The 12,443-nt window shown below is 51.9% G+C and overlaps 1 protein-coding gene across 1 annotated transcript in view; it reads left to right on the plus strand.

Annotated features, from left to right (window-relative positions):
* Window positions 1-12,443, plus strand: part of Kcnq3 (potassium voltage-gated channel subfamily Q member 3) — a 308,571-nt gene that overhangs the window by 271,313 nt on the left and 24,815 nt on the right. Inside the window, exons 4-8 of the mRNA XM_026407605.2 lie at window positions 952-1,124; window positions 5,170-5,325; window positions 8,579-8,689; window positions 10,576-10,671; window positions 11,994-12,088. Coding sequence (XP_026263390.2) covers window positions 952-1,124; window positions 5,170-5,325; window positions 8,579-8,689; window positions 10,576-10,671; window positions 11,994-12,088 — 631 coding nt within the window. The remainder of the gene's footprint in view (window positions 1-951; window positions 1,125-5,169; window positions 5,326-8,578; window positions 8,690-10,575; window positions 10,672-11,993; window positions 12,089-12,443) is intronic.

Genomic DNA, 12,443 nt, shown 5'->3' on the forward strand with positions numbered 1-12,443 from the left:
GCTTGCCAACCCTCTGCAGCATGGTGGGGAGATCGTTGGTGGGAGTGTTGGGTGTCCCTGAAGGGAACAGAGAGGGATCAGGCCCCTGTCTTTTGTGCTGGACTGTCTGATTCCAGGAGCTAGGGGCCTATTTACAAGTTCTTCGTCCCCTTGGCCCACCTCTAATTCCGGCAAGGCCTGTGGTGGACATTTCCATGATACAAACATCTGCCCCCTGGGTGGGCCTCAATTTCCACAATATACCCTGAAACACTGGGAGATCAGTGGACTAATGCAGCTCAGAAGTGTGCAGGTGCTGACAACCCCGGGTTGACCCTCCACCAGCAGGGACAGAGTCAAAGGACTAATGTGCCAGCTTCCCACTGTCCAGATGGATGAAGTTGCAAGGTGCTCTTCCTACAGCTCCAAGGACCCAGCAGGGACCTGATAGTACCCCTCACTTGTACATTTCTCCTTCTCCCATCTCCCTCTCCTATCACTGAGGCTTCCTGGGATCATCTCCCAACAGATTACTTGCACCCAAGTTCCTGTCTCAGGGATATTTTGGGGGAGCAGTGGCTGAGCTTCAGGCTTCACCTCAGTAGCCTGAGTGTCCCTGATCCCCTCTTCTCCCCAGTTCACCTGAGAGTGAGTCTCAACTGCCACCCTGCAGGCCTTGGTAAATCACGGCTCCGGGATCTAGAACAGTGTTGCAGGCCTGTTTCCAATCCCGACTCCACTAGTCTAGCAGTGCGGCCTTGGGCTGGCTCATGCACGGGGCATCTGCTTGATCATGCATCACAGAATACTATTTTCCATGTGTGCTTGAAGGCCAGACTGAATGCAGCAGCTCTGAGCCCAGCCCTGCGGACACATGTGCATCTGCCCCAGCAGGCAGCATCAGGAGATGGCTGTGCCTTTACCCCACCTTCCTTCCCTGTTCCCTGCCACTCTCGCTGTCCTCTTCCCTAGACATCTTCGTGCTGATCGCCTCCGTGCCGGTGGTTGCGGTGGGAAACCAGGGCAATGTCCTGGCCACCTCCCTGCGAAGCCTGCGCTTCCTGCAGATCCTGCGCATGCTGCGGATGGACCGAAGGGGTGGCACCTGGAAGCTCCTGGGCTCGGCCATCTGCGCCCACAGCAAAGTAAGTGCCAGAGAGAAGCCACGGGATTCCATGGGCTTCTCAACCATCTCTGCCTTTCCATGACATCCTCTCCCTTACAGTGTTCTCAGGGTTGGGTCCTTCTGCCACCATGGATGATGATGACCCGGAGCATGAGGGATATGTGCAGATGTGGTCCAGAGAAGCAGGGAGACCTGGGCTTAGCTCTCAGCTCCTCCATTGGCTTCATGACTCACCCCCCTTTGGCCCTCAGTTTCCTTATTTCTAATGCTTGTGCTCCAGACGTTCGAGAAGGAGAGATGAACTCACACAGGGCAGATGTGGTGGGAGGGAAAGGTCGGAAGTCACACAGGCTGGTCTGGAAACCAGCTCTACCTGTGGGACTTGGGGGATGTTTTTATAACCACTTTAGGTCTTGGGTCCTGCATTTATAAAGCAGAATGATAATTCCCCATATGGTTGATGTGAGGATGACGTGAATCAACAGGAGGAGCATTTAAAACATACCCAGCCAGAGAAGTCATGCAGCTTCTCTCACTACATAAAGCCCAAAGCACAGTGCCCAGAACACAGTGTTGGACATGGTCTAGCCACCCCATGAGCCTGGCCCTCTCGTTCCCCCATTTCACCAATGAGGAAGCAGATGCAGAAAGAAGAAGCAACTTGCTCAAGATCACACAGCGGGACACAATCCCAGACAGTGCCTTTCCTGAGCCATATCCAAGAATTGACTGCTGTCTCTGGTGAGCTCACATCTCTATGAGAGGCCAGAAAATGGGAGGGGTGGACTCAGTGTGGTCTCCTTCCAGAGTGCCACGTGCCTAGGCTTCCAAGCTGCTCAGGCTTGGAAGCCAAGCAATTCTCTGGCTTCATGGCAATCCCTGGGTGTTCTTCCTATCGTTAACCCAAGCCCCAGAACCACTCTGCTTTAATCTGGCTGCTGAGCTGACCCTGGGGGAATGAGAGAAAGCCTCTGTCTCAGCTCAGTGCAGGAGAGAGCAGAGGGAGGGACCCTAGGACACGCATTCTTTAAGGACATAAATTCAAAGCCTCCTCCTTCACTGAGTCTTTTGTGCCAATCATAGTGGGCACCCCTTTCCAAGGGACCCTACAATCTCCCAGTCAGTAATCACATGCAGATAAATCACATGAACCCAAATCCCTGTCTTAGGTTGTGTTTCTGGGAAACTGGTCCTGAGGCAGTGAACCTGGGCAATTCAATACTAAAGGAACTCAGAGCTTTTATTACATCACCATGACCAAGCTGCCTCCAACTTCAAGACTCCACAACACACAGCTCCTGGGTCCTACATCTCAGATATGCACCCAGATACACTGGGGCATGGTTTCCCACAAGATGGTTTCTTATAGTAGACCAAATACAAGCTTAGAGCAAATACAACTGGGTCCCTTGTTGAATGAAGCATCATTATGCAACACACAACTGTTTGCACTGCATTAAATAAAAATGTAAAACACGGGACTCTCCACCTTAAGAACGCCATTTCTTGCCATAAGTGTTTTTTAATTCCCTTTCTGTGCCACCTCTGTCCATAAGAGTTGGTGAGGTGACAGTTTTCTTTACAGATTTTTCTGTCTTCCTCCTGACCTGTCAGTTTATCTTTCTCAGAGGACATGTTCACTCCACCCTCCTGGGCTCAGTCATAACCTAGTAGCCATGGGGCCCATTTGATTGACAGTTCTGGTGGAAATTGGTGATAAAAATTTCTGGCTTGGGGTCTTGGCCCTGCTTTCCTTAAGACTAGGATAGATGCTCAGAGTCTGCTGACTATTTACCGTGTGATTACCAGCAACCTTGGATGTTTGTGATATGATTCCTGAAGAAGGTGAGCCCACCCTGAAGCCAGACCCCTCCTCTAAAGCAGGATCTCCTTCCCGAGGTGGGCAAAGGCTCTGGCGTGGAGCTGCCTGCTCACAGACCTTGGTTTACCAAGCTTTTCCCATGCCCCAAAGTGTGTGTTGTGAGTACTGGTGAAGGCCTGGGCTGTCAGAGCAGAGAGGAAGCTCTTTCTAAGGGGAAAAGCACATGCCAATCTTGTTTCCTCATCCATCCATTAGCTCTGGGCTTGACTCCTCTGGACGCTCAGGGATGAAAGGTGGGAGGACTATGTTCCACAGGTCAAAACCTTTAAAGATGATGCTCTCACTAGTTAGGATAGGCCAGGACGTGTTCCCAGAACAAATAAGTCCTGAGGTCACTGTTGTCCAGCAAAAGACACCTACATCTTGTTTTTTCAGTGTCTGCCATACATTGGGTAGATCTGATCTATCGTGAGAATGAAGCCTTGAGAAACTGAGGCAGGGGGGAAAGGTCTGGTGCATTCTGCATAATGATTAATAATAATAAGATAATTAATAATAATAATAATAAGGGACTTGCCCCCTTCAATTCCCCACATTGGCTGGACACCAGTCCTTACTCCCAGCCTGACTGCGGGGAGCCTTGGCACGTGGAAGGAATGGTTCTGCCACAAAGCTGCTGGCAAAAATTGTGTCAAGTCGGGATTGCCTCAAATAGTGTTGTAAACGGCTGCAAAGCACAGAATGGGGACCTATTTCACTCCTCATTGGCAGCCATTGTACCATCTCTTAATAATCCTGCACCTCCAGCTTATCTGAGCCCCCGTGAACAGACAGCTGTTTCTTTAGTCAGGCGCAGATGAAACTTCTGACTTGCATTTGGGAGCCAGGGAGTAAGAAAACACATAAACACCAGAACTGCATTCTACAAGGCAAGAGGCCACGTTCAGACAGCCCCCAAGGAGGCAGCGTCCACCTAACCCTTGCCTTCTAGAACTCCCATCAGGAGTTCACTGCTGGGCTGCCCCCCATCCCCTCTTGCTCTCTGCTGAGCTCCGGGGGTGCAGTGAGCAGTGATGCTCCAGATAGCGCGCCGCGCATCAGAGATGCAGGCTGCTGAGGGCACAGTGGAGGGCGAAGGAGCTCCAGCTGGGGGAGCAAGCCTCCCAGAACATTTCATGATGGAGGTGACATGAGTTGAAGATGATGTGAGGCTTGTCATTTGGCCCCACCTCCGGGGTGGGGGTGGGGAGGTCAGGCAGCAGAAGGCAGCTGAAGTGGGAGGACATCAAGAGGGTGACTTGCCCTGACTCAGCAGAAGTAGGCTTCCCTCCAGACTGCACTTGCCAGTCACCTTGGCCTTCCTCCCATCCAGCCTCCCATGTTAAGCCTTGGCCTTGGGAGGGGAAGAGAGAAATAAAGGAGGCTGAAGCTGGAGGAGCACTCAGGACGGTCTCCAGTGCGGTGCTGGTCTCTGCCACCTCTCTGTGCTGTTTTCTCTGTCACTCAACATTTCCCTTTAAGCCAATTGACTCCTTGTCTCCTTCCCCATTTACCTGGTCTGTCATGCGACGAGAACCATGATGCCAGGCCTGGGGACCCTCGTGGGTCACGAGTTTATATATTATTTACGCTCATTTTTCATATGTTCTAAATCAATGCAGAACCACTTCACATAAAATCCACTTGTCTGAATTGACCCGTGGTACACATGTCACTTTCAGGGTCCCTGTGGTCCAGTATCTTCAATTTAAAAGTGAGAATTCTAAAGTTAGGCAGTGGGGGACATTTGCCCAGGGTCACCTGGTAACTGGGTGGCAGGTCTGTTCAGAGGGCTGGCCACTGTGCCACACTAGCTCTTCCTGGCCACAGACTTCCTCAGTATTGAGATTTATGCTGGTTTTGTCAGTCCTGCATGGAATTCAGTCCTGAGCCTTCTCTCTGAGGGAGTGGCCAGTCCGTCCTGACCTCTCGCTGTCTCATGAGCTCTGAGATCAAGGTGACTATGAACAGAAGTCGGCCTCTCCTACTGGAACCACATACCCATTCCCTTAGTGAACGATGGGAATGATGTCCATATTCCCGATCTCCTTCTACAGTGATGGGAGGTGAAGGTCAGAGCAGGTGAATGACTGGTTTTCCCAGTCAGGGAGCTGATAAATCCAGAACTCCAGTGTGTCTGGCTCAAATGTCCATCCGAGGACTTTCTAACGGCTACTTCCCTGGTCCGTTGTGACTCTCGCAGGAACTCATCACGGCCTGGTACATCGGCTTCCTGACCCTCATCCTGTCTTCATTTCTTGTCTACCTGGTGGAGAAGGATGTGCCGGAGGTGGACGCGCAAGGAGAGGAGATGAAGGAGGAGTTTGAGACCTATGCAGATGCCCTCTGGTGGGGTCTGGTGAGTGACCTCCTTGAAGACCAGCCCTGTGGGGATTGACGGGTAGAGGCAGAGAGACCGAGGGCATGGCATGGGCACCCACAGTTAGGCAGCTGCGCGCTGTGGTGGCAGGTGAGAGCCAGGCCCCTCCACCTCTCCCGCCAGCCACACCCCTGCACGTGGAGAGGACTTCCCTGCGGTATTCATAAGAAGCCAGGGTGGTGTGGAGACCCTCGAGGGTCACACTCTAGGGACTCTGGGGGGCTCCCTCCTCCTTACAGCAGCCTGAAGGAGATGCCAGGCCTGGGGACCCTCGTGGGTCACGTCTCTAAGTAGGCCCGGAGTTCCCTTCTCCTCAGAGCAGCCTGGGGGAGACGCCATTGTCTGGACCCTCCTGGTTCACGTCTCTAGGGACGCCCGGGGCTCCCTTCTCCTCAGAGCGGCCTGAGGGAGACGCCTGGTGTGGGGACCCTTGTGGGTCGTGTCTCTAGGGACGCCGGGGGCTCCTTTCTCCCCAGAGCGGCCTGAGGAGGACGCCTGGTGTGAGGACCCTCGTGGGTCACATCTCTAAGAAGGCCCGGGGCTCCCTTCTCCTCAGAGCGGCCTGGGGCAGACACCAGCGTGGAGACCCTTCTGGGTCCTGGGAGCCGGGAGCAGCTCCCGCGCTGGGCTGGCCAGAGGGGGCGTGGTCAGCAAGGGGCGGGGCCTCCTGGAGAGTGAGGAGCCTGCTTCCCCCTCAGGACCAACCCGGGAGAGGCCCAGTCCTGGGAGTGTTGGGTCACTCCACAGGGAGGGGCAGAGCTCCCTTCTCAGAGCAGATTGAGAGAGACACCCAGGTTGGGGACCCTCGTGGGTCGTGCCTCCAGGGACTCCCGGGTTCCCTTCTCCTCAGAGCAGCCTCAGCGGACTCTTGGCTTAGGGCCTTTCGTGAGCCACGTCTCTAGGGACTCCAGGGGGCTCCTCCTTAGAGCAGCCTGAGGGAGACGCCTGGTGTGGGGACCCTCTGAGCCACGTCTCTAGGGACTCCAGGGGGCTCCTCCTTAGAGCAGCCTGAGGGAGACGCCTGGTGTGGGGACCCTCTGAGCCACGTCTCTAGGGACACCAGGGGGCTCCCTTCTCTTCAGAGTGGCCTGAGGGAGACGCCTGGTGTGGGGACCCTCTGAGCCACGTCTCTAGGGACACCAGGGGGCTCCCTTCTCTTCAGAGTGGCCTGGGGGAGACGCCTGGTGTGGGGACCCTCTGAGCCACGTCTCTAGGGACACCAGGGGGCTCCCTTCTCTTCAGAGTGGCCTGGGGGAGACGCCTGGTGTGGGGACCCTCTGAGCCACGTCTCTAGGGACACCAGGGGGCTCCCTTCTCTTCAGAGTGGCCCGGGGGAGATGCCAGTGTGGGGACCCTCTGAGCCACGTCTCTAGGGACACCAGGGGGCTCCCTTCTCTTCAGAGTGGCCCGGGGGAGATGCCAGTGTGGGGACCCTCCAGGGTCCCATCTCGAGGGACACTTGGGGTTCCCTTCTCAGGGCAGCCCGAGGGAGATGCCCGCATAGGGACCCTTGTGGGTCAAGTCTCTAGGGAGGCCTGTGGCTGCCTTCTCAGGGCAGCCCGAGGGAGAAGATGCCCTGGCGTGACGGTCTCCTGAGCCATGTCTCTAGGGAGGCTGGGGTTTCCCTTTGCAGAGCAGCCTGAGGGAGATGCCATGCTTGGGGACCCTGTGGGTCATGTCTCCAGTGAAGGGTTCCCTTCTCCTCAGCAACCTGAGGGAGGTGTCTCACTTAGGGACCCTCCTCGGTTGTTTCTCTAATGAAGCCTGGAGCTCCCTTCTCAGAGCAGCCTGGGGGAGATGCCTAGCTTGAGGACCCACCTGGGTCGCATCTCTGGGGACACTCAGAGCTCCCTTCTCCTCAAAGCAACCTGAGGGAGAAGCCCAGCTTGGGAACCCTCCTGGCTCACCTCTCTAGGGACACCTGGAGTTCCTTTCTCAGAGGAGCCTCAGGCAGATGCCTTTCTTAGGGACCCTTGTGGGTCACGTCTCTAGGGATGCCTGGAGTTCCCTTCTCCTCAGAGTAGCCTGGGGAGATGCCTGGCTTGGGGACCTTCATGGGTCATGTTTCTATAAGAAGCCAGGGTGCATGACAGTCTGATCACACGGCCACCTGGGACCTCACCTTATGAGTCTCAGGTCGGTGGTTTTAGCCAGGCCAGGCATGTGCAAACAGACACATTGCAGATACACACAAGAGCACCCAGACCTGAAGACATGCCTGGAGATGCACAGCCCCATGCCACCAAGATATTAGAGCTGGCATTTATCGAAGTCCTGTTTCAGATTTTCACTCCAGGTAGATTGCATTTACTAATGAACTTTAAGCTTAAACTCCTATTATTAACTCCTTCTGAAAAAATGGGGAGATTGAGGCATAAAAAGATTAAGTGACAAATTTAAGGTCCCTCAGCCACTAGAGAGTTGAACTTGAAATCATATGAGGCATTGGACTCCAGCAGCCATGTGTTGCCTGCTCTGCATCCTTCTCCACCTGCAGATACATGTACATGCATTCATATAAACACACCTGGAATCTACCACACACGAAGAACAGACACATGCACACATATACACACTGAGTGCAAATATACTCTCAAATACAGATCACTTACCTGGCTTTGTATAAACTCGCACATTCACAGATCCGTAGGCCCCTCAGTATCCACAGGGAACCGGTTCCACCCGACCTCCTTGAGCATATCAAAATCTACAGAGGCTTAATACTGTGATATAAAATGGTATAGGATATACATACAACCTTTACACATTTTCCTGTGTATTTAAATCACATCTAGATGACTTACAACATCTCATACAATGTCAAAATTGAGTAAATAGCTATTAGTATTTCTTATTTGTCTTATTTTATGCTGTATTGTTATTTTTATTGTTTTATTTTCCAAACATTATTGATCTACAGTTGTTGAATCCAAGGATGTAGAATTGTGGATACAGAGGGCCACCTGTATATGTAGAATACACACACACACACACACACATTTGTTTGAAATTATTGAAATATCTGCTGACTGCTTGATAGGAAAGCCCTACCTTCAAAACAGGGGGTGGTCTCAAGACTTTCATATAAGTTACTCAGTACTGGTGCCTTTTCTTGCATGGGAACCTTGTTATAAATGGGAGTGGGCAGAGCTGGGACTTGGGCAGAGCTCAGCTCGCATGTCACTGAGTTCCCCTTCCCAGGGAGCCCATGTCTGAACTCCTCTCTCTTCAGATCACACTGGCCACTATTGGCTATGGAGACAAAACTCCCAAGACGTGGGAAGGCCGTCTGATTGCTGCCACCTTTTCCTTAATTGGTGTCTCCTTCTTTGCCCTTCCAGCGGTAAGTACCTTGGACTTGGGATAGGCAGGACCACTCACTGTCTGGTCCCAGCTCAAATCCCAGCCCAGTTCTCAACCTTTTGCATCCGAAATTCCAAGCCCTGTTGGTTCACTGGCTACTCCTGTAAGCATGGTTGTCCACTCCCCTTCCATAGCCCGTGCCACTTCCCTTTGCCAGGAGTGAGTGATCCCTCCAAACATCCACTCCTCTTCCAAGACCCAGTTTCAATGCTGCCTTCTTGGCTGGGCTAGCTGGTTCCTCTTAGGGCATACCTCCATGCTGGGCTTGCACATTTCCACACCTGTCTCTCTAGAGGATGGTGATGCCTGGGGGCTGACATTCTGTCTTTCAAACCTGTATCCCAGAGCCTCGCACTGGGGAGGTTTTTCATGCGTGTGAACTCCCTTCCTATGCTAGACAGCTTTTCATTGCTGTAGTCAAAATACCGGACAAGGACACTTTCAATGGGGACAGGTTATTTTGGTTCATGGTTTCAGAGGTTTAGTCCATAGTGGACCAACTTCATTCCTCTGGGCCCAAGATGGGGCAGAACATCATAGTGGAAGGGTGTGTGTTGGGGAGTGGGAACATTGCTCTCTCAAGAAGCAGAGAGAGAGAGAGCAATGGAGAAGGAACCACAGGGAAGATGCACCCTTCCAGGGCACACCCCACTGACCCACCTTCTTCAGCCACACCCCACCTGCCTTTAGTTACCACCCAGGCAGTCTGTCCAAACTAGGACGAACTGAGTACATCACAGCTTTCATAATCTGATCATTTCACATCTGATATTCCTGCATTAACACAGGAGCTTTGGGGGTTACCTCATATCCAAGCCATAACACTTCCTTATATAAAAATCCATTCCCCTCAAGAGGAAGTCTTGGTAGGTGATAGAATAACATCTCCAATCCCACATCCAGTGTGTCCTAAATCATGCCAAATGCTTTACCTGTATCAACTCACTTGATCTTCATGACAACACTAGGAGTTTGATACTGTATTCATCTCCAATTTCCAGATGACAAAAGTAAGGCTTAATTAGGATACTAATATTCCTGGGTTGTGGAGACAAGAATCCCAAACCTGGCCAGTCCTGAAGCCCAGCTCTTAATCATGAAGCTTGGAAAGATCTTTCTCAGATAACAATCTCTCGGTGGCCCCCTTCACCCTCCATTCTTTTGGTGGTGAAGTTCTTCTCCATCACCTGGTTCTTTCTCCCACTTTGCCTATTTTTTCCTAGGCTGTTTGACCTTGAGTATCTGACCTTCCTGCATCTTAGTCTTCTTCTGGGTGAATCAGGCAAAGCAGAGCAGGGAACTTAGGTGCATGGCACCTAAGTTCTCTTTTATTTTGAAATGTATATGATTCTATCCACTAAATCCACATGCACATCTGACCTGGAAGTCAAAACAGATCACAGTTCTGAGAAATTGAGGCTACAGTACATGTCTCTAGGGACAATTGAAGCAGCTAGAATATTTTAAAAATTCCACTAACATTTCCTGGGTCTCCAATCTGTGCCAGACCCTTTTCTAGACAGTTCCTATATGTCATCTCACTTTTGTCTTAACACAATCATCAGGTGGGTACTGTGACCCAAATACCCTGTGGAAGAAACTGAGATGCAGGACGGATAAGAGGCTTGACCAGGTCTCATAGCTGGACAGCGGCAGTGAGTATAGAAGCCAGGCCCTCCTAACCTCTGACCTTAATCAAGCTCCCAGCTCTCTCAAGGGGAAGAATGGTGTCTTTCCCCCTTCTCCGCTTCATGCAATGATGTCATTGTGGAGTCATTAAGCCCTACAATACCTGCTACCCTGGCAGTAGACCTGGGATACCAGGAGAGTCTTGGGGCCTGACTATGGGCCCTACTCTTTCTGCAGGGCATCCTGGGGTCAGGGTTGGCCCTCAAGGTACAGGAGCAGCACCGTCAGAAGCACTTTGAGAAAAGGAGGAAGCCAGCTGCTGAGCTCATCCAGGTCTGTCTACCTGAGAATGAACTGGAATGGTGACCCGGAACATACACTGTGTGTGTGTGTGTATGTGTGTGTGTGTGTGAGAGAGAGAGAGAGAGAGAGAGAGAGAGAGAGAGAGCACAGACATGCAGCCACACATACACACAGGAGTGGGCCTGCTTGCATATGCTCTCTGTGGGTGGCTATGGGCATTGCCATGGTTATCCATTTGACCTGTCTCTACCTGTTCTGAAGGTGACAGTCTAGTACCTCCTATCCAAATTCTAAACCAACCATGAAATAGATGCGGGACTCTTTTGAAACCATCAGCCATTTTACTGATAATGTTGGAGTAGAAAATTTGGCTTAGACCTCTGAGCCCACTAGGCCTGCTTCTCATTCCAGGTTTCACCTTGGGACCCAAAAGGAAGAGTCAGTAGCCTATAGTCAAGTACTTAGACAGTGAACCACAAGGACTGTGGGCCCTCACATCTGCCAAAGAGAGAGAGGGCCCATAAGCCAAGAGAGAGAGTGATTCCTTACATGTGCAAACTATTGAGCCACTGCACCTGTGTATCCCAGCCAGGGCATTCATGGAGCAGTGGATGCTGGACCCCTGCCCGCTTGTCACCAGCAAACCCCTCACCAGAGGCTGGGCTTGGGAGAGACGTTAGCAGTAGTTAGAAAGACAGAAGCCCTCCTCTTAGACTTCAGGAGGAGTCCTGCTTCATGCTGATGTGGGCTGTGGGGAGCGTGGCAGTGCAGTGAGAAGGACAAAGGGGTGTCCCAGCTGTGGCCATCTAAGTGCTCAGGACCTGGCTGCCCACTTTGAATTTGTGCCCGGTTGTAGTGGTTGTCTCTGTGGGTCTCTGGGGCTGACCCAGCATGGTACATGATGGCATCCTACAGACTGTAGTTCTGAGGTGGGTCCCAACCTCCAAGTCTGGTGCATTATCCCTGAAACCCCAAGCCATCAGAGCATCCCAGGGGCAAACCTCATGTCCCAGGCTCTCTGCCTTACACCCTGAAGTGACCACCAAAGACAGTTTGTTTTCCTATCTATTTGACTGAGAAGATTCCTGGAACCTTCTGGAAAGAGTAGTTCCTCTTTATTCCCATTCATCTCTCTCCATACCCCTACCCACCAAGACACCAGTTACAACTCTGAGAAAGTCAAGGAAGTTTTTTTCCCGGAGGGGTTATAGAAAGCTGAGAACCTCAGTTTCTCTGAAGGTCAGTTCTATGCAAATTCAAACCTAAGGGCTTTGTAGTGTCATAATGTAGTGGGACTGTGTGTGACGGTTTCAGAGATACTTTCATTCCTGCCCCTCTGTTCTCCTCCCCAGGCTGCCTGGAGGTATTATGCTACCAACCCAAACAGGATCGACCTTGTGGCAACGTGGAGATTTTATGAATCAGTCGTCTCTTTTCCATTCTTCAGGCAAGTGACCATTTATCTGAGTGCTTAGGCCATGGTTGACTATCCCTCCAGTGGTCTATTTGTGTTATGGCCCCTACAGTTTCCTGGAGGACATATGCTAGGGCAAGGGGGCTTCCCATCATGGGCTGCACATTAGCATCAACTGGGAGCAGGACACACTCAGGGTATTAAAATCAGAATCTTCAGGACTAGGCTTGGGCATCCATGTTTCCAAAAGCTCCCCAGGTGACTCCAGTGTGCCACCAGAGGTTAGCAGCTGGACAGTGTGAAGTGGCTGATAGGGAAAGTTCCTATCTATGTATGAGCAGAGGACAGGATTGAGAAAGTGGAAGCCTGCACCCACAGCTGCCTTAGC

The sequence above is a fragment of the Urocitellus parryii genome, chromosome 7, assembly GCF_045843805.1.
Source record: "Urocitellus parryii isolate mUroPar1 chromosome 7, mUroPar1.hap1, whole genome shotgun sequence".
Classification (NCBI taxonomy): domain Eukaryota; kingdom Metazoa; phylum Chordata; class Mammalia; order Rodentia; family Sciuridae; genus Urocitellus; species Urocitellus parryii.